This window comes from Oncorhynchus masou, unplaced genomic scaffold, assembly GCF_036934945.1.
Source record: "Oncorhynchus masou masou isolate Uvic2021 unplaced genomic scaffold, UVic_Omas_1.1 unplaced_scaffold_938, whole genome shotgun sequence".
Classification (NCBI taxonomy): Eukaryota; Metazoa; Chordata; class Actinopteri; order Salmoniformes; family Salmonidae; genus Oncorhynchus; species Oncorhynchus masou.
Window position 1 is genome coordinate 134,443 of NW_027015869.1, and position 21,837 is coordinate 156,279.

The 21,837-nt window shown below is 43.3% G+C and overlaps 3 protein-coding genes across 5 annotated transcripts in view; all 3 read left to right on the forward strand.

The window, feature by feature from the left end:
• Positions 1–2,169: 2,169 nt before the first annotated feature.
• Positions 2,170–5,864, forward strand: LOC135538291 (vascular cell adhesion protein 1-like). Its single transcript, XM_064964199.1, has 5 exons — positions 2,170–2,431; positions 3,508–3,774; positions 4,196–4,561; positions 4,749–4,988; positions 5,103–5,864. Exons 1-5 carry the CDS (start codon positions 2,386–2,388, stop codon positions 5,174–5,176), a joined length of 993 nt encoding a protein of 330 aa, XP_064820271.1. The 5' UTR covers positions 2,170–2,385; the 3' UTR covers positions 5,177–5,864.
• Positions 5,865–9,180: 3,316 nt separating this feature from the next.
• LOC135538301 (zinc finger protein ZFP2-like) lies at positions 9,181–13,079 on the forward strand. 2 transcript variants are annotated; one of them, XM_064964208.1, is made up of 2 exons: positions 9,181–9,363; positions 11,413–13,079. In XM_064964208.1, the coding sequence occupies exon 2, from the start codon at positions 11,422–11,424 to the stop codon at positions 12,916–12,918; it is 1,497 nt and encodes a 498-aa protein (XP_064820280.1). In that variant the 5' UTR covers positions 9,181–9,363; positions 11,413–11,421; the 3' UTR covers positions 12,919–13,079. The 2 variants fall into 2 exon arrangements, with proteins under 2 accessions (XP_064820280.1, XP_064820281.1); XM_064964209.1 differs by having other exon boundaries at positions 11,416–13,079.
• A 2,287-nt stretch (positions 13,080–15,366) lies between these two features.
• Positions 15,367–21,837, forward strand: part of LOC135538302 (zinc finger protein 239-like) — a 10,023-nt gene continuing 3,552 nt past the window's right edge. The window contains exon 1 of one of the 2 annotated variants that reach the window (XM_064964211.1): positions 15,367–15,707. The gene's annotated coding sequence lies outside the window, so the exon portion shown is untranslated. The remainder of the gene's footprint in view (positions 15,708–21,837) is intronic. The other variant, XM_064964210.1, reaches the window with a different exon arrangement.

Sequence of the window (21,837 nt, forward strand, 5' to 3'; positions counted from 1 at the left end):
GTCGCTTTCCAGTTCTAGGCTGCAGGGGAGTGAGAGGCAGAAGGCAAACCCCACCTAACTAGATTCAATGAATGGAATCACTTGGGAAATGCTTTAGGTCACAACTGTATTATTTTGTCATTGACATCTCTCCATACCCCACATCCAACCTAACTGACCTGGAGGAGCCACATCAGCATTTCTCTCCTCGGGACTTGGACCTCTCTCTTCTCCCCCTCTTCCTTATCTTCTTTGATTTCCGCTCTTTTCTTCTTTTCTTCTTCTTTAACATCTCTTTTCTTATTTACAGTTCAGTGTTTGACCGCAGTCTCCAGCGTCAAGCTCACATTGAAACAGAGTCCTCCAGCTTCACTGAGTCTCTGGACCAGGCTGTGAGCTTCTCCCGACTGGAACGCCACAGCCAGAACCCGGTTCAGACATGGTGGGCTAGAGGTGGGTCAGTAGAACCAGAGGCGGTATAAAAGGGGAGTTTAAAAAACAAACAGGTTATAGCACATTTGGGAAAGGGGTGCAATGTGGTAGTAACATGCTGATGTGGTAGGAAACATAGCAAGCTAGCTTACATTTGAGAAATTTAGCAGATACTCTTATCCAGAGCAACATACGAGTGTATAACTTTTCGTAGTCAAAAGTAATAGCTAAATACTATATTATGGACAAAAAACACGACGCATAGTGTAAGCTAGCTAGAAAGACACCAACCTATTGAGCTGCCGTCACTTTCCAACCCAAGACAATGGCTAGTGCAACGTTAGCTAGCTTACAAGCTAGGATAACAAACACTCAAGAGTTTGTCTGAGACATGCGTTATTTAAATAACTCATTAAAGTTCAAACTGAAAATGTAAAACACATTTAAACGAATTTCCTATCTACCTGAAATAATTTGTTTGTTGGGATGAGAATACGTCAGCTAAGTAATAACTTCCGGGTGACGTCATTTTGGGTTGAAAAATCCTTCAACATAAGAGTCGTGTCCTGTAAACCGTGTGTAAATGGGTTATGAAGGCGAAATAAACGATTGGAAATATATGCACAATTAATACTTTAGTTATCAAACATCTATATCTCCATTTATGATCAGCTCTGTGTTTATCCTTCTCCTATTATTTTATAATCGCCTACTATTCAACACACTAGCAGACATATTTATTTATTTAACCTTTATTTAACTTGGCAAGTCGGTTAATTAACAACTAATTCTTATTTACAATGACGGCCTACCAAAAGGCCTCCTGCGGGGATGGGGGCTGAGATTAAAAATAAATTACATAAAAATATAGGACAAAAACACACATCACAACAAGAGACAACACTACACTAAAGAGCAAGACACGACAACAACATGGCAGCAACACAACAAAGTAGCAGCAGAAAACAGGGTACAAACATTATTGGGCACAGACAACAGCACAATTTTTTTTATTTTACCTTTATTTTACTAGGCTAGTAACTAGGCTATTCAACTCATTAGCAGACATAATATCTGATACTATAGTGTGTATGTGTGTAGCCTCCTCCTATTCAACTCATTAGCAGACATAGTATCTGATACTATAGTGTGTATGTGTGTAGCCTCCTCATTAGCATAGTATCTGATACTATAGTGTGTATGTGTGTAGCCTCCTCATTAGCATAGTATCTGATACTATAGTGTGTATGTGTGTAGCCTCCTCCTATTCAACTCATTAGCAGACATAGTGTCTGATACTATAGTGTGTATGTGTGTAGCCTCCTCCTATTCAACTCATTAGCAGACATAGTATCTGATACTATAGTGTGTATGTGTGTAGCCTCCTCCTATTCAACTCATTAGCAGACATAGTATCTGATACTATAGTGTGTATGTGTGTAGCCTCCTCATTAGCACACATAGTGTCTGATACTATAGTGTGTATGTGTGTAGCCTCCTCCTATTCAACTCATTAGCAGACATAGTATCTGATACTATAGTGTGTATGTACTGTGTGCTGTAAATGGTGTTTGTGTTCTGCCCACCCTTCTTACTCCACATTGTGTTTAGAGACAAGCACTCTCTCCTCCCTTCCTTCCTCTTACAGGTCTGCATCCTAAATGGCAACCTGCGCCCTAAGTAGTGCACTATATAGGGAATAGGGTACCATTGGCCATAAGGACTCTGGTTAAAAGTAGTGCACTATATAGGAAATAGGGTGCCATTCTTGGAACGCGGTCGTAGTCAGAACAGTAGGGACACCCAGGTTAGTCACAGGACAAACCCAAAACACTAAAGAAAAGGGACAATGAGCTGGACACACACACACACACACATCGGAGGAGATCAACTGTCTTCGTCTCAGTTACGAAGAGAACTCTTGAGGGGATCATTGTGCATCTACTGATCTCTCAGTGGAGGAACGGACGCAGCATGCACACACTCTCTCTCCTCCTCATCCTCCACCTTCTGAAGCCAGGTGAGAGTGTGTGTGTGTGTGTGTGTGTGTGTGTGTGTGTGTGTGTGTGTGTGTGTGTGTGTGTGTGTGTGTGTGTGTGTGTGTGTGTGTGTGTGTGTGTGTGTGAGGCGTGATACAGAGCAGTAGATCATGAAAGAGATTTAGTATTTAGAAAGGTGACTATTAGATCACCAGGAAACAGTTGGTTTAAAAAAAAGAACGTACATCATACTTCCTGTTTTTTTTTAATTCTATTTTCTATTATTATCTATATCAATAGTATTATTATCATTATTAGTAGTATTATTATCATTATTATTATCACTGCATTGATGGGAAAGAGTTCTCAAGGTAAGAATTCCACTGTACTGTTTTACAGCTGTTGTATGCTTTGCAGGTGGCGAATCAACTTTGAAATTATGATTTCAGAAGTCTATTGTGTTTAGGGTTATATTACACTAAGATTTGAGGTTGAGTTAGATAGAGATGGCGGTTGAACAAATACACACACACACACAGTGCTATCATGACTGTACATGTATTGCCTATGTCAGTGAATGTAAATGAGATCATAATATCCCAAAGGACCACTGAACACTGCTCATAGAGAGGAATGAGGTAATTGGCTGAAAAATGGTCACAGAGAGATGATTGGCTTGGTCAGGGACTCCTTCCTTCCTGTCAGGGACTCCTTTCCTCTCCTCATTGTTGGATATTAAGTGTGTGTGTGTGTGTGTGTGTGTGTGTGTGTGTGTGTGTGTGTGTGTGTGTGTGTGTGTGTGTGTGTGTGTGTGTGTGTGTGTGTGTGTGTGTGTGTGTGTGCATGCGTGTGCTGTTGCTGTGTTTGGATTTTGGCGTCGTCAGCATTCTCTGTCAATGACAACGGTGAGGTCACTTCCCTGTCCTCCTGTCCCACCAGCACCCTCCTCCCCAGCTCTCTCGCTCTCGCTCTCGCTCTCGCTCGTCTCTCAAAAAGTGTGTAGTGTTTCCTATTTGCGTAATTGTTAAGATGTTGGTTTCCTGACACTTCCAGGCTCTCCACTCACAGACATAATATCTCTCCCCTCCCTTCCCCCCCCATCCGTTTCTCTCTCCAGGCGTGTGTGAGTCCTGTTCCCTGGTGGTCAGTCCTGCTGGGCTGGTGGTGAAGTATGGAGCCCCTGCTTCGGCCAACTGCACCTCCGATACGGTCACCTCTATGGGCTGGGAGTCGAGCCTAGGAGAATCTCAGCTCTTTGGCACTGAGGTGAAAGAGCTGACTTGGAGAGTAGACAGCCTGACTGACTGGAATATAAAGCCTCAATGCTTTGAGATCTCTGAGGTGGGAGGCCAGTGTGCCAGAGGGCTGAAAGTTACTGTTTACAGTGAGTAACTTCCCTCGTATGTTTGCTCTCTGACTGTCTCTCGTGTCTCCCAGTATCTTTTGTCTGTGCAGAAACCTGTTAGTGACACACTGACCAGAAACCTGTTAGCAACTGACCAGAAACCTGTTAGTAACTGACCAGAAACCTGTTAGTGACACACTGACCAGAGACCTGTTAGTAACTGACCAGAAACCTGTTAGTAACTGACCAGAAACCTGTTAGTAACTGACCAGAAACCTGTTAGTAACTGACCAGAAACCTGTTAGTAACTGACCAGAAACCTGTTAGTAACTGACCAGAAACCTGTTAGTAACTGACCAGAAACCTGTTAGTAACTGACCAGAAACCTGTTAGTGACAAACTGACCAGAAACACACTCTGTTCATGTGAATGGTGTGTGTGTGTTTCCCTTCCTCCACAGAGCTTCCACACAGAGTTTCCCTCAGATATTTAAACCACTCTGGTCCCGTGGTTGAGGGGCATCAGTACTCTCTGCATTGTTTTGTCCAGAACACCGCTCCTATTGAGCACCTCAGAGTGACCTTCTTCAGAGTCTCTACCAATGGTGAACGGACAGTGTTATACACACAACCCCTGAACAATGACATTCACCAATTGAACAATGACATGAGGCAACCGGTGAACGAGAGCTATTCCCTGCAGTTCTCCCCCACTAGGGTTGACGACGGGGCCCAGTGGTTTTGTTCAGCCATGTTGGATCTGGGACCAGAGGGACCCCGACCTCCTGCTGTAATGGAATCAGACCGCCTCAACACCACTGTGCACTGTGAGTCCATCTGGTGATTCGTGACTCGATTGGTAATGTCTATCTGTACAGATCAGTACTGTGGGTTATGATGGTTGTAAAGATGACGGGGATCAAATGATGTGGGATGTAATTATGAGGTCATGATGATGATTATAATATGGTTGTTTCACTGAAGTTTCGTATCCCCCCCACCCCACCCCCCCAGTCGCTCCTGAGTTCTCCTGTTCTGCCAAGCTAGAGGTGCGAGCGGGGGAGGGGCTAACTTGTGATGTCAGAGGCAATCCCCTCCCATCGGTCACCTGGCTGAGAGACGGACAGGTACTGACCCCGCCCACACACCTGAGCAGAGAGGATGCTGGGAATTACACCCTCATGGCTTTGAACCGTATCGGAAGAGCCAATCACACAGTGGAGGTGGAGGTCCTACATGGCCGTGCTGCTAGAGGTCTGTCTGTCTGTCTGTCTGTCTGTCTGTCTGTCTGTCTGTCTCTCTCTCTATCTGTGTGTGCGTTAGAAACTGATTTTTAAGGTGTTGTTCAACTTCTGTTTCCCTCCTCAGGAGCTTCCTGTCAGGCTGCTGGGAGTGCCTTGGTGGCTGTGCTGCTCCACCAGCTCATTCATTGGCTATATTGAATGATTATTTTATTGATTGAACAGTTGAGTTATTCATTGACCAATCAGGACACCGATCTCTGTGCTGGAGCTTTGTGATTTGACAGTGATCTGTGAGGGCAGTCTTCAATAGATCTGGAATCAGAGTTAGTAGAAAACCCTTTTTGCCTAAATGTGAAATGAGCTGTTTTGAAATGTGTTATTTTGAAGTAGTGCTATTGAACAGGTCTGTAATTAAGCAATAAGGCCCGAGGAGGTGTGGTATATGGCCAATATACCACGGCTATGGGCTGTTCTTATGCACGACACAACGGTATAAATGTTTATTTCAAATCCTAACCTTAAATGTTTTTTATAAACTATATAAATGTTTCGGTCTAATCCTAACCTTAAATGTTTATTATAAACTATATAAATGTTTCGGCCTAATCCTAACCCAGTCTCTAGCAACAGATCTACCATAATCCTAATCCTAACCCTAATCCTAACCCTAATCCTAACTCTAATCCTAACCCAGTCTCCAGCGACAGATCTACCATAATCCTAACCCTAATCCTAACCCTAATCCTAATCCTAACCCTAATCCTAACCCTAATCCTAACCCTAATCCTAACCCAGTCTCTAGCAACAGATCTGCCATAATCCTTATTGCAATGTGTTTGTTGTCTACGTCTTTTGTGACGAATAAAAGTTGACCCATAAACTGTCATTGGTTTAACATATTTGTTATCAGGTTGGCTGCGATGATGATGATGATGATGATGATGCGTGTGGGTGGATGTGTTTGTGTGTAGGTGACGTAGCCGCGCCATGTTATGCATGTTCAACCAGATCCACAGGAGAAGAGTCGTCACGGGTTACCACAGGGTTTGTGCTAACTGGGATCCTTGGGATGTCACTAACCAAAATCCTAAACCTAACCACAACCATTTTAAATGTCGACTTCAATGTGGTCGTGCGGTATGGACGTCCCATGGATCCCGGATAGCGTGGATCGTTACCACAGCCGTAAAGTAAAAAACCCTGCATATATTTGTACAATTCTCTTCTTAAAATCAGATTTTAAACCAACCCCCAACCACACAGAACGCACACTCGGCAGAATGATGGAGACGACAGGGTCAGTCCTGGTATAAGTAGAGCTACTGCATGTTGTTAGTGTCGTGGCTCCAGACACTGATACCAGACCTGTTCAGAGAATCATGTTGTTCGTGTTGTGGCTACCAGTCACTAATACCAGACCTGTTCAGAGAATCATGTTGTTCGTGTTGTGGCTACCAGACACTGATACCAGACCTGTACAGAGAATCATGTTGTTAGTGTTGTGGCTACCAGACACTGATACCAGACCTGTTCAGAGAATCATGTTGTTAGTGTCGTGGCTCCAGACACTGATACCAGACCTGTTCAGAGAATCATGTTGTTAGTGTCGTGGCTACCAGACACTGATGCCAGACCTGTTCAGAAATCATGTTTGCCGCTTGCGACAAATACAATTGGATTTGATGGTAATGGTATTATTGTGGAAGATACGATGGAAACAAGATCATTAGTGCAGCCCCAGCCGTGTCCTCAGAGCATGTGCAGACCAGCTGTCTGGTGTGTTTACGGACATATTCAATCTCTCCCTATCCCAGTCTGCTGTCCCCACATGCTTCAAGATGGCCACCATTGTTCCTGTACCCAAGAATGCAAACGTAGCTATGAAGTGCTTTGAGAGACTAGTCAAGGATCATATCATCTCCCCGTTACCTGTCACCCTAGACCCACTTCAACTTGCTTACCGTCCCTATAGGTCAACAGACGATGCAATCGGCATCACACTAATCTATCCCATCAGGACAAGAGGAATGCCTATGTAAGAATGCTGTTCAGTGACTATAGCTGAGCATTCAACGCCATAGTACCCTCATCATTAAGCTTGAGGCCCTGGGTCTCAACCCCGCCCTGTGCAATTGGGTCCTGGACTTCCTGGCGAGTCGCCCCCAGGTGGTGAAGGTAGGAAACAACATCTTCACTTCGCTGATCCTTAACACTGGGGCCCCACAAGGGTGCATGCTCAGCCCCCTCCTGTACTCCCTGTTCACCCATGACTGAGTGGTCATGCATGCCTCCAACTCAATCATCAGGTTTGTAGAAAACACAACAATAGTAGGCTTGATTACCAACAACGACGAGACTCAGAGTGTGGTGTCCCGGAAAATAACCTCTCACTCAACGTCAACAAAACAAAGGAGATGATTGTGGACTTCAGGAAAAGGCAGAGGGGGCAACCTCCTATCCACATCATCAAGCCCAATCTAAATCAACGGGACAGCAGTGGAGAAGGTGAAAAGTTTGAAGTTCCTCGGTGTACATATCACTGACAAACTGAAATGGTCCACCCACAAAGACAGTGTTGTGAAGAAGGAGCAACATCGCCTCTTCAACCACAGGAGGCTGAAGCAATGTGTCTTGTCACCTAAAACCCTCACAAACTTTTACAGATGCACAATTGAGAGCATCCTGTCGGGCTGAATCACCGCCTGGTACGGCAACTGCACCGCCCACAACTGCAGGGCTCTCCAGAGGGTGGTGCGAACTACACAATGCATCACTGGGGGCAGGATATCTACAGGACACCTACAGCACTCAATGTCACAGGAAGGTTAAAAAGATCATCAAGGACAACAACCACCCGAGCCACGGCCTGTTCACCCCACTACCATCCAGAAGGCGAGGTCAGTACAGGTGCATCAATGCTGGGACCGGTGAGACAGAAGCTGTTTTTCAATCTCAAGGCCATCGGACTCTTAAACAGCCTAAATTAGCACAGAGAGAATGCTGCCTAGATACAGACTTCAAATCATTGGCCACTAATAAATGGAGCATTAGTCAATCTAATAATGCCACTTTAATAATGTTTACATATCTTGCATCTCATTTGTATATACTGTATTCTATACTATCTATTGCATCTTAGCCTATGCCGCTTTGACATTGTCCATCCATTGATTTATATTCCTTACTTAGATTTGATTGTATTAGGTATTTGTTGTGGAATTGTTAGATATTACTTGTTAGATATTGCTGCACTGTCAGAACTAGAAGCACAAGCATTTTGCTACACTTGCAATAACATCTGCTAACCATGTGTATGTGACCAATAAAATTGTATTTGATTTTATTAGCAACACAGGTGTGAGATTTTAAATGCTCGCTTTAATGTGTATAAGAAAAGAGATACTGTTGACTCTTCTTTGGATGCTGATTTGACCATACATGAGACGTGTTCAGCCTGATCAGTTGATTTTACCAGACAATCAACATCTGTATGTGCCTTACAAATGGAGGCAGGATAGATATGGCGTAAAAAAAGAAAAGAATGATTGTATGCTCAGATTCTCTGTCTGTATTGACTAGTTTATAATTTTGCAAATCTAATAGGAGTGACCTACTATTGATGGTATTAATGTTATTATGGAGAATGAGAGAATGGGTGTATTAGTGAGATTTTGCTGGATCCCAGCAGATATTTTTTTTTACCTTTATTTAAATAGGCAAATCAATTAAGAACAAATTCTTATTTTCAACAATGGCCTAGGAACAGGAACAGTTCAGGGGCAGAATGACAGAGTTGTACCTTGTCAGCTTGGGGGTTTGAAATTGCAACCTTCCGATTACTAGTCCAACGCTCTAATCACTAGGCTACCCTGCCCCTGTGGGTGTGGAAGGAAATTACATTGTTGACCAGTTAGCCAAAAGAGTTTTGAAATGAGATATAATTGATATTAATGTTCCACCGGGTAGAGATGAGGCCAAATGTAAGATCAGAGCCATTTTGATAGATGTGTGACAGAAGAGATGGGACTCTGAGCTCTTTTTTATTTTCTCATAAATACTGAGTTTGGTAGGAGGATTTAGAGATGTTGTAAACCGTGATTGACCACCTACTCCAGCACAGTAGGTGGCGGAATGCACATTTAACGTTGGTTTGCGGACCGCCATTATTTCATAGAAGAAGAAGTGGCCATAGGAAAGCGGAAGTCATTTCGCTTCCGGCCTACTCTGGCGATTCTTCACCAAATATTCTGTGCTTGGCATACTTTATACACTCGATCTATAAAGTACATCGACAAACTGACCTCAGAGCAACGACAATTTAATATCAACGTCAACGAAAGTAACGGTCATCCCGTGGAAACGTTGGACTTGTCCTTTTACCGCTGGTGAGTTAGCATGCTATCGTTAGCTAACTGTAAGCTAAATAGGCAACGCCAACTCAATGAATATGTGCGGTAAATGTATGTGACTTTACTGGATGGGTCTTTATAGAATAGTGGAAGGTTTATTTGTGTCTTATTCAATCAAGGTTAACGTTTTTTTAAATTATTATTATTTACGTATGATATAGTAATGTTCTAGAGACGATTTGATGAATTACGTCACGAAATGAGATGCGTTCCCTTAAAATGGTTCCCTCCACACACAACTTTTTAAATATTAGAATATGTTAGAATATGTGATTACAACATAGCTTCACAGAATACAGTAGATAGTATTATATAAATAACATCTATGGTCCTCTCTTTACAACATCCTAATATACACTGGAGACATTCAGAAACATAATTAGAATGCATCAATTTAACCTTTTTTTTTAATTTAAATTTATTTAAAAATAGTTCTCTCTGATATCAAAGATAAGGTCCTTATGCTTCCAAACCTTAACGCACGTGTTGTGTGTTAATGTTCAGACCAAAGCATCGGGGCTATTAACAAAACTCCCCTGTACAGAAGTGTGTTAATGTTCAGACCAAAGCATCGGGGCATTTAACAAAACTCCCTGTACAGAAGACGCTTTCATCCAATTACTCTTATGTGTAATGCAGTCAGGATCAAGGGCTTGGGTAGGTGCAACTAAGACCCCAGAAATGACAAGGGTTTCAGTAAGAGGACTAACTGGTGTCTCCAAGTGGCCACACACCTCTTCAATGTGTGCTCTGTTACTAAGTCATCTCATTGCACTTTGACACAGCAAAAGTTCCAACATCTTTAAGGTGTTTAAAAAAAACTCTCCTAGCTTTGCCATTGAGGAGCTGAATCAAGCACTTGTAGTTTTTTGGGGGTTTGGAACCCAGCCCTGCATCTCCATCTCCACCCTGCATCTCCAAGATGCTTAAATGAATGACATCAGAGCGGAATTTATTCTAATCCTTAACTCAGAACACATCGAGTCCTTTCTTACTCAGACGACACAATGCGCAGAAGTCCCAATTAGCAGGAGGGATGGGGGTGAGATCTTGTGTGTGTGTGTGGGTGGTGCTCACATTTTAGAGCATCTATCAGTTGAATCTCATACAGCTCAGAGCTCTGACATCATGTATAGAATGTTACTGTACAGCCACTGTGTTCCAATGTAATTCCCTTATCAGTGACCGAATCTGCCATTTTCAACCTGTTTACGGGCTTAGAGTGTAAAGTGTTGAGATTAATAGCCTCTAAATACTCATGTTATATAAACATACAATATACACAAAAAGCATTCATTGATATTACAACAGCATGTCGGTTTCACATCAAAAGTTGAAATGCCATGGAAATATTCAATCGGTAACATGTGATCTGTAAACATCAAAGTATTGGATGTATATATATTCTGACACTATCCTTCTACTACTACAGGTCACCTAAAGTGTATGGACTTCCTGCTGTCTTCTTCTTCTACAGGTCATCTAAAGTGTATGGACTTCCTGCTCTCTTCTTCTACTACAGGTCATCTAAAGTGTATGGACTTCCTGCTCTCTTCTTCTACAGGTCATCTAAAGTGTATGGACTTCCTGCTGTCTTCTACTACAGGTCATCTAAAGTGTATGGACTTCCTGCTCTCTTCTTCTTCTACAGGTCATCTAAAGTGTATGGACTTCCTGCTCTCTTCTTCTTCTACAGGTCATCTAAAGTGTATGGACTTCCTGCTCTCTTCTTCTACTACAGGTCATCTAAAGTGTATGGACTTCCTGCTCTCTTCTTCTACAGGTCATCTAAAGTGTATGGACTTCCTGCTGTCTTCTACTACAGGTCATCTAAAGTGTATGGACTTCCTGCTCTCTTCTTCTTCTACAGGTCATCTAAAGTGTATGGACTTCCTGCTCTCTTCTTCTTCTACAGGTCATCTAAAGTGTATGGACTTCCTGCTCTCTTCTTCTTCTACAGGTCATCTAAAGTGTATGGACTTCCTGCTGTTTTTCCATTGACTGCATTGTTGTTGTTCCCAACAGCAGGACAACATGAGTCGAAAGAGGGACAAGCTGTTGGATGGACTGGAACAGAGTTTATACACTCTAACCAAGGACAACTTATGTTACCTGCGCGTTCGTTGTGGAATAGGCTCCGAGGATAGGTTCAAAGGTAAAGAAAACAGTGAACGCACGCTGCGGCGTCAAATCATGGAGGAAATCTGGGAAAATGAGGATTCAAAGTCTTGGTTACTCCGACTGAAAGAGGACATCAGAGGTATACAGGAGGAGGGTAGACATGTAACCATGAGCTCCAGTGCATCAAGCAGCGTGTCCTCGAGTCCCAGCCAGTCTGATGGTGACGCTGCAGACTGCCGTGAAGCTGGGAAGCCTCGACAGTTGGAAGTGACTCAGCGAACACACACTGGAGAGAAGCCTTACAGTTGTAATCAGTGTGGGAAGACATTCACACAGTCAGGAAGCTTGGCAACTCATCTGAGAACACACACCGGAGAGAAACCTCATAGCTGTGATGTATGTGGGAAGACTTTTAACGTAGCCTTCAATCTGAACCGACACCAGCGAACACACACTGGAGAGAAACCCTACAGCTGTGAGAAGTGTGGGAAGAGCTTTTCTCAGTCAGGCCTACTGGCCAGCCACCGTCGTTCGCACACAGGAGAGAAACCGTATGTCTGTGATCAGTGTGGGCAGAGCTTTGTTAATCCGGGATCCCTGGCAAAGCACAAGCGAAAACAACATGCAGGAGAGAAGCCTTATAGCTGTGGGGATTGTGGGAAGAGTTTCTTTGAATCACATACCCTAGCTAACCATCGGAGGACACACACAGGAGAGAAGCCTTATAGCTGTGATCTATGTGGGAAAAGTTTCGCTCTGTCAGGAACCCTGATTAAACATAAGCTGACTCATACAGGAGAGAAACCGTACTGCTGTGACCGGTGTGGGAAGAGCTTCCGTGAATCAGGAAGGTTGAAAGTTCACCAGAGAATGCACACTGGAGAGAAACCTTACGGCTGTGATCAATGTGGGAAGAAATTTGGTCATTCGCAACACCTGAAAGAACACCTGCGAACGCACACAGGAGAGAAGCCATTTAGCTGTGATCAGTGTGAGAGGAAATTCACTCAACCACAACACCTGAAATCACACATGAGAACACACACTGGAGAGAAGCCGTTTGTCTGTGATCAGTGTGAGAAGAGATTCGCTCATTCACAACAACTCAAAGCACACCTGCGAATGCACACTGGAGAGAAACCTCATATCTGCGATCAGTGTGAGAAGAAATTTGCTCATTCACAACACCTGAAGGATCACATGCGTACACACACAGGAGAGAAGCCATACATCTGTGGAGAATGTGGAAAGAGCTTTGCTAGAACAGGAACATTGAAAGTGCACCAGAAATCACACGCAGCAGGTGAAGTGTGTACAGATCTCCCTCCCCAGGATCAGTTCCAGAACCCTCAAATAAATCTGAACAGCACAAAGTTCCAGATCCATCTGCCTCCCCAGGATCAGTTCTAGAACCCTCAAATAAATCTGAACAGCACAAAGTTCCAGATCCATCTGCCTCCCCAGGATCAGTTCTAGAACCCTCAAATAAATCTGAACAGCACAAAGTTCCAGATCCATCTGCCTCCCCAGGATCAGTTCCAGAACCCTCAAATAAACTCAGAAAAGTCCAAAGTTCCATCTGCTCCCCAGGATCAGTTCTAGAACCACTAGACAATTATGATCCACTGCCTCCCAGGATCAGTTCTAGAACCCTCAAATAAATCTGAACAGCACAAAGTTCCAGATCCATCTGCCTCCCCAGGATCAGTTCTAGAACCCTCAAATAAATCTGAACAGCACAAAGTTCCAGATCCATCTGCCTCCCCAGGATCAGTTCTAGAACCCTCAAATAAATCTGAACAGCACAAAGTTCCAGATCCATCTGCCTCCCCAGGATCAGTTCCAGAACCCTCAAATAAACTCAGAAAAGTCCAAAGTTCCGCTGCTGGACTCCTCTAGCACTAGACAATTATGACACCTATCTATTCCTCTATAGATATATATATATACATATATATATATATATATATATATATATGCGGTAAAGAGGTCAATGGAACTCGACCAAAGCATTAGAAATGCCATGGACACAGGTGGGAGAAGGATGCCATTGGGGAGGGGGGAGAGATGCCGAATCTCCTCATGGTCCCCTCACTATATGTTGAGGTGAGAATCAGAGTATAATGCTTGTATGGATGTCAACCTCCTAACACATGTTCATGTCGTTGTCATCACCAAATCAACTGCATTATAGTAACGAGGACTTTGACTAACACAAATCGTTGCCGGATGCTACAAGCTCATAAGAGCAAGATGTTAGCGTTTAGCAGTTACTTCTTCTAAACAGGGAAAGGGACAACTTCCAAAAATGTGTCATGCAGAGGAAACAGACAAAATATTTCCAAACCGGACTTCAGTAACCACTTTGTGGGCCTGTTACATCACATAAATCACACGACGGATTTGACAAATATATCCACTTGGTTGGATCAGATTTGTTGAATGTGAGCCGACGACGCCGCCACAGCGTCCTGCGTTCCGGTGACCTCTTTTCCCCGCATCTGTGCTTGAATCCGGTTCTACAGATTCTGAATTCCCCCCATGCACTGTGTACAGAAACATTGGTTCATTAAAATCATTGAGTTGTGAGGTGTGTGTGTGTGACCTTTTATTATTGTTTAGACTCCCTCAGTTCAGTCACAGTTTACTCTTGGTGCCACACTAATATTATTAATGCATTTTATACTTGTACATTTCCTATGTGAAACGAGAGAGAGAGACTTATCCTGTTTTAGGTCAGTGAGTTGGCTTTTATGAACCAGTTACATTGTTGTTGTTTTTACACTTTGCCAGATTAAAACTTCTTCGAGTGCAATAGTGTCCAAATAAAATAGCCAAAAAAGGGCACTAAAAACGTGATGCAATAGATCTTCGGGCTCCACTGGGTAGAGGTGAGGCTAAATGTAAGATCAGAACCTTTTTGATAGATCTGGAAGAGAGCTTTAGTGGTCAATGAGAGCGTTAGTAAAGTCCTCCTGGGGCTTATTCAGATTTTGTGGGTGTGTACGCTGGGGCAGAAGAAGCTTTGCGCCTCAAAAAGACATTTGAATGTAATGTTTTGTGCACTTCTATCCAAAGCAGGGCGCCTGTCAAGGAGGTTATATCTGGCGGTAGCGCATGCAGATGGTACAGCCGAGGAAGTAGGTGAAGTGATTGGTGCATATCAACTGACGGCTATGGTGGATGGAGTAAGGAAATTCACATCGTCCATGCTACTGTTCTTCGATGAAAAGTCTCTCCCTTCTCATGTTAGGTTAGGATTTGTGAAATATCGTCTAAGAGCTTTAGTGCACAAACCCCTCTAGTGTCATAAATGCAACAAAAAAATGGCCACGTGTCAAGTGTATGCAGACCGGAAGAATATCGTGTGCCAGCTTAGGTTATGCTGCAACTGTAAGTGGCGAACATGCGCCTTCATTTCCCGGATTGTCCAGTTAGGGGGAAGGAGACAGAGGTGGCAAGAGTGTGTCTCCTATCTGGAGGCGGCGAGAAGACGCCATGGTAATAGAGCCTGCGCCAGTGAATGTTTCTCGGCAACCAAGGAATCCTGATATATTGCACGTGAAAAAAGTTGGTCTTTGTTGCATTTAGTGCCTCGTCATAAACTACGCAGCACATAGCAAAGAAGAAATCAGAGAACATTTTAGTAATTTTTTAGTGCATACAGAACGCTCTTTTGTGACTGAGTTTACAGCCGAGGCCTTGCAATACGTCCTGTCACAGAATGTTCTGTCCTCACAGGCCACTGAGCCGTTGTCAGGATGTGACTTGAATTGGACTGTGACAGACGGAGTAGGGTAGGTTTTTAATTCATGTTCATTTCCAACAATTGAGTTTTTTCCTTCTATCGTTTACCACTTGTACAGGAGGTGGCGGAATGCACCCAACACTTGTTTGAGGACCGCCAAAATACCGTAGAAGAAGAACAACAACAATGCCAGTCAAAGCGGAAGTTGCTACCTTGCAAGATAGTAGCTGAAACGTTCGTGCTTGGAGTCAACTATAAATATATCCTATTTTCAATCTCCGAAATGCAACAGCCACAGGACAGCTTTGTTTGAAAGTCATACAGGATCCTTAGCCAAAACTGACGAGATAAAACTAGCCAGCTACCTCATTTCCACGTGGAAAAAAGGGAGGACAGGGACTTGCTAGCTACGTTAGCTTGCTAGCTAGCTGTCTTTTCTACGAGTCATTTGGTGAGTTAAATAGCAAGCTTATGTTCAACAACAGCTGTCGGTGGATTAATATTTTTGTGCATTTAAGAACGACTAATGTTGACAGTCTAGATATGACGATATCGTCAATAATTCCAGTTTAGTGGTTCGTGAACAAACACGCCAGTGCAGGCCCGGTCCTGGCCGTTCTTCCGCCCTAGACGAGACAACAACAAAAAATCCGCCCTACACAACTAGGATAGTGTAGCCAGTGTCTGCGTGGAACCGGTTGTAAAACAGATATGTGCATTGTGTTATTAGTCTTGATTCCTGTGACTAATCATTTTGGCTGTTTAAGCTCTGAATATCAGCTACCCAATTTAATCAGTGAGCCTATTTGCAATGAGTCAATGTATTTACACAGCAGGAAATGCTGAAGTATTGTATTTTTGTTGTTGTTGCTATGATCAGTTAGTCAAAAACCATTTTAAGGAATATAAACTTGTAATCACTGATTATCATGATTTAACCCGCAGGGTGAAACTCCTGGACAGCAAGTGTGGGTAGCCTGATTTTTAGGATGTAATATTTGTTAACATGTCATTCACATCAAATAGCTTTTTTAATGGCCTCAATTTTGTTTAGTCTATTTGATCGGAGAAGCGTGCTTGCATGATGTAAAAAGTGTCTGTTTCACGACATTGTCATAGATGATGTAGCCTACCGTAGGCTACAGGATTTCAGTAGATTATTTTTTGACCGGACGTTGATGGAGCGCCATAGCGGTGCATCTCTCCAACAGCACCCTGGAGAAACACCCACCGGCTAAATATTTTGCGAAAATAATTCATTAGTTTGTCTGACAACAATTAAGAATCATAAATGACTTAAAATGACTCCTTTATAAATCGTAAAATGTATCAGTTTCACTTACAGTCAAGAGGGTTGACAACTAAGCGACATAAAACGGATCTTCGATGTCCCAGTACCATGGCAACGGGTTTGAGCTGTTATACAAAACAACAGATGCATCAATTTGTTCTTTTAAATTTAAGTTATTATATAAAATTCTCTCCAGAAATAATGCTCAGTATATATTGGGTATTGAACAGACAGACCGGTGCAGAATCAATAGCATGTCTCTCTGATACTGTCCTATAGGGCTGGGTGATATGGCTCAATAGCATGTCTCTTTGGTGCTGTCCATTAGGGCTGGGTGATATGGCTCAATAGCATGTCTCTCTGGTACTGTCCTATAGGGCTGGGTGATATGGCTCAATAGCATGTCTCTCTGGTACTGTCCTGTAGGGCTGGGTGATATGGCTCAATAGCATGTCTCTCTGGTACTGTCCTGTAGGGCTGGGTGATATGGCTCAATAGCATGTCTCTCTGGTACTGTCCTGTAGGGCTGGGTGATATGGCTCAATAGCATGTCTCTTTGGTACTGTCCTGTAGGGCTGGGTAATATGGCTCAATAGCATGTCTCAATAATCATCTCTCCGTTTTTGTTCAAATTTATTGGCGATTCACAATATATCTTGATATTTTAACATTTTTATTCTCTAAATAAACTTTGTTGAACAATTTTAAATTAAAATACACAGCATTTTTAAAAACGGTCATCAATAATCTAATGAATTCAGAGCTTGTGGAATTATACCAAGGCTGAATGTATGCCTTCCACAACCATAAGATCCACTAATCGTTTAATAAAAATAGTTGTACCTGTTTTTTTTTTCTTTATGCTGTCACTGATCTGGCTTTCGGGTCTGTCTGTACAAATGCCCTTTTTGTTACAGCTTTAACCAGAACCATGCATGATGCACATTCACTAAACAATGTAGCAGTCATTATAGGACATTTTACCCGGGTCTCATAAACAATCTCTCCAGCACAAGCCCACGTGCTAGTGAGTAGCCAGCTCATATTTTATATTTCAAGTTTAGAATCTATTTGCTAGCGAACAAGGCAGAACAGTTGAATTGTTATTAAAAAAAACACACCTTTCTGTCTGCCTCCAGCTGTTTGAACAGCAGGCTAGCCTGTCCACTTTGTTCACATGTTGAAATCAAGTGGCCTACCTTGTTTCTCAGAATGAGAACGATTTGCCAGTTCCTTATATAATCGTTTTATGCTTATTGCACATTTATAAAACAGACTAAACAGCCAGTATAACAGTCTTTATTTGACTAAAATGCTGCTAGCGGTACGTGGGACTGTAATGCGCTTGCCACAAAATGAGCATTCATTTAGCATCTGTTTGAGTGGTGTCTGCTCTGCTTGTGTCTGTAGTGTGTGTGTGTGGGGGGGTAGTGTGTATAGTGTGTGTGCTCTGTTTGAAATGTGAGGAGTTGAAACATAGACAGGGATTGGTTAGAGAGGTTAACTTCTCCTCTATTACAGTTAAATAATGTCTCCATGTGTTTCAGGGTCCATGTGACCGAGTGTTAGACCAAACCTCAAATGCAAATAGCGGGTTGAAACTGCTTGTCAGTGACAAAGAAGTGATCTCTCGTCTTTGTTGTGAGTGGCAGGGACTTGGGAGAAAAGAGGCCAAGAGAGAGAGGTTTCACTCTGGCCAAAATAAGCCCAATGTGCTTATTTTGAACCTAAACTTGTCCGCCTGCTTTCACTTTGGGACGACAACTCCTGTTGTTAGGGAGGAGACGTGAGCATTTCGTCATCATATACAGATATCTGTTGTAAAATGGGGAAAGTGCACACAGCACAGAAGGAGCAAAGGAGACCAAAAAGACAACATGAGAGCAAGTGGACATAAACCCTCATTAAAAACTAACAAAATACAAAAAAAATTATTCTGCAATACAGGCATTTGGATTTTTTTGCAAAAACATTCAAATTAATCACATAAATGTGATATCGCCCAGCCCTACTGTCCAGTAGGTGTCTAATTTTTGGAGTCAGGTTCAGAAATAATATCAGGGTGTGGTTGGACCTGCACACTATATAATGCTGGGTGACTTGAAGGACCACGGTCAGTCAACAGGAAATATCATTGTGCTCTTTGGGTTAAATGTTTATTTTTGGGGACGTTTGGTCAGAAATGTTGCAGACGGCGGGGTTCAAGTCCCGAGTGAGACGCCATGGGAGAATGGGAGGGATTATATATTTATTATTTATGTATTGTGAGAAGAAATGGTAGAATGATGATTTACTGGGAAAGATTGAGGTTGACCTGATGCTGTCTGAAGGGTGGAATTGATGCGTGTTGGAAACATTATATACACCAATGTACAGTATAAATGTTTGAGGTCCTCCAATCAGGGATGAGATTATGGAGGTCCTCCAATCAGGTGTGAGGGTGGGATGGGATTATGGAGGTCCTCCAATCAGGGATGAGATTATGGAGGTCCTCCAATCAGGGATGAGATTATGGAGGTCCTCCAATCAGGTGGGATGGGATTATGGAGGTCCTCCAATGAGGGTAGGAATGGATTATGGAGGTCCTCCAATCAGGTTTTGTGTTTTTGTTTCATGCTGTGTGTCTGGGATGGGATTATGGAGGTCCTCCAATCAGGGGTGGGTAGGAATGTGATTATTGTATGTTTTACATTTAGCTATCTATGTTTTGTGTTTTTGTTTCATGCTGCGTGTCTGCTGGTCCTGGTAGATTCATGCTGCGTGTCTGCTGGTCCTGGTAGATTCATGCTGCGTGTCTGCTGGTCCTGGTAGATTCATGAGGTGTCTGCTGGTCCTGGTAGATTCATGCTAAGTGTCTGCTGGTCCTGGTAGATTCATGCTGTGTGTCTGCTGGTCCTGGTAGATTCATGCTGTGTGTCTGCTGGTCCTGGTAGATTCATGCTGCGTGTCTGCTGGTCCTGGTAGATTCATGCTGCGTGTCTGCTGGTCCTGGTAGATTCATGAGGTGTCTGCTGGTCCTGGTAGATTCATGCTGCGTGTCTGCTGGTCCTGGTAGATTCATGCTGCGTGTCTGCTGGTCCTGGTAGATTCATGCTGCGTGTCTGCTGGTCCTGGTAGATTCATGAAGTGTCTGCTGGTCCTGGTAGATTCATGAAGTGTCTGCTGGTCCTGGTAGATTCATGAGGTGTCTGCTGGTCCTGGTAGATTCATGCTGTGTGTCTGCTGGTCCTGGTAGATTCATGAAGTGTCTGCTGGTCCTGGTAGATTCATGCTGCGTGTCTGCTGGTCCTGGTAGATTCATGGTGTCTGCTGGTCCTGGTAGATTCATGCTGCGTGTCTGCTGGTCCTGGTAGATTCATGAGGTGTCTGCTGGTCCTGGTAGATTCATGAGGTGTCTGCTGGTCCTGGTAGATTCATGAGGTGTCTGCTGGTCCTGGTAGATTCATGAGGTGTCTGCTGGTCCTGGTAGATTCATGAGGTGTGTCTGCTGGTCCTGGTAGATTCATGTGTCTGCTGGTCCTGGTAGATTCATGCTGTGTGTCTGCTGGTCCTGGTAGATTCATGTGTCTGCTGGTCCTGGTAGATTCATGAGGTGTCTGCTGGTCCTGGTAGATTCATGCAGGTGTCTGCTGGTCCTGGTAGATTCATGCTGGTGTCTGCTGGTCCTGGTAGATTCATGAGGTGTCTGCTGGTCCTGGTAGATTCATGCTGCGTGTCTGCTGGTCCTGGTAGATTCATGCTGCGTGTCTGCTGGTCCTGGTAGATTCATGCTGCGTGTCTGCTGGTCCTGGTAGATTCATGAGGTGTGTCTGCTGGTCCTGGTAGATTCATGCTGCGTGTCTGCTGGTCCTGGTAGATTCATGCTGTGTGTCTGCTGGTCCTGGTAGATTCATGAAGTGTCTGCTGGTCCTGGTAGATTCATGAAGTGTCTGCTGGTCCTGGTAGATTCATGAAGTGTCTGCTGGTCCTGGTAGATTCATGCTGCGTGTCTGCTGGTCCTGGTAGATTCATGAAGTGTCTGCTGGTCCTGGTGTCTGCTGGTCCTGGTAGATTCATGCTGCGTGTCTGCTGGTCCTGGTAGATTCATGCTGCGTGTCTGCTGGTCCTGGTAGATTCATGCTGTGTGTCTGCTGGTCCTGGTAGATTCATGCTGCGTGTCTGCTGGTCCTGGTAGATTCATGCTGTGTCTGCTGGTCCTGGTAGATTCATGCTGCGTGTCTGCTGGTCCTGGTAGATTCTGTGTGCACTCACTTCCATGCCCGCCTGGGCGTACCAAGTCCCGTCCTTGAAAAATCCCTTTGGGCCTGGGCGGGGCCTTGCCGATGTTTTTGGGCGAGTGGGGGCACGAACACCCACTGACCAGAACACCCACTGACGAGAACACCCTCTGTGTGTGGCCATTGGTATTGTCTGTGTTTTGTTGTTTTTAAAGAAAATAAGAAAATCAATCTACATACAGTATCAGTCTAAAGTTTGGATACACCTACCCATTCCAGGGTTTTTCTTTATTTGCACTTTTTTCTACATTATAGAATAATAGTGAAGTCATCAAAACTATGAAATAACACACACAGTGGGGCAAAAAAGTATTTAGTCAGCCACCAATTGTGCAAGTTCTCCCACTTAAAAAGATGAGGCCTGTAATTTTCATCATAGGTACATTTCAACTATGACAGACAAAATGAGAAAAAAATCCAGAAAATCACATTGTAGGATTTTTATGAATTTATTTGCAAATTATGGTGGAAAATAAGTATTTGGTCACCTACAAACAAGCAAGATTTCTGGCTCTCACAAACCTGTAGCTTCTTCTTTAAGAGGCTCCTCTGTCCTCCACTCATTACCTGTATTAATGTCTCTTTAATTAATCATTAATCAGAGGTTTTAAATGTCCAAATTCATCAATATGCTGAAATAATTTGTGATTTTGTTGAAGACCAAGACATACAAATTCCTCTCTACACACACATCCACACACACATGTCACACTTGTTCAGATTACTTGTATTTGGCTAAAATACTACCTTTTACAAACTGCTTACGCACCAATATTTACCAAGCGGTCACTCCAGACTAAAATTGATTAGTTTGTTTTACTGTAATAAATAGCGAGCATATTAATCACTCACATCGAAATCAATGAAAATGGGACAATAGCCGCGGAAACATCCACCGTTTGTCCTCTTCTAAAAAAAAACTACCACAACGAACTTGAATTTGGGAATACTTCCATACCTGTTGATAGATGGCAACCTGTAGGAGCCATTTATCAACTGGAATTCCTGCTGTC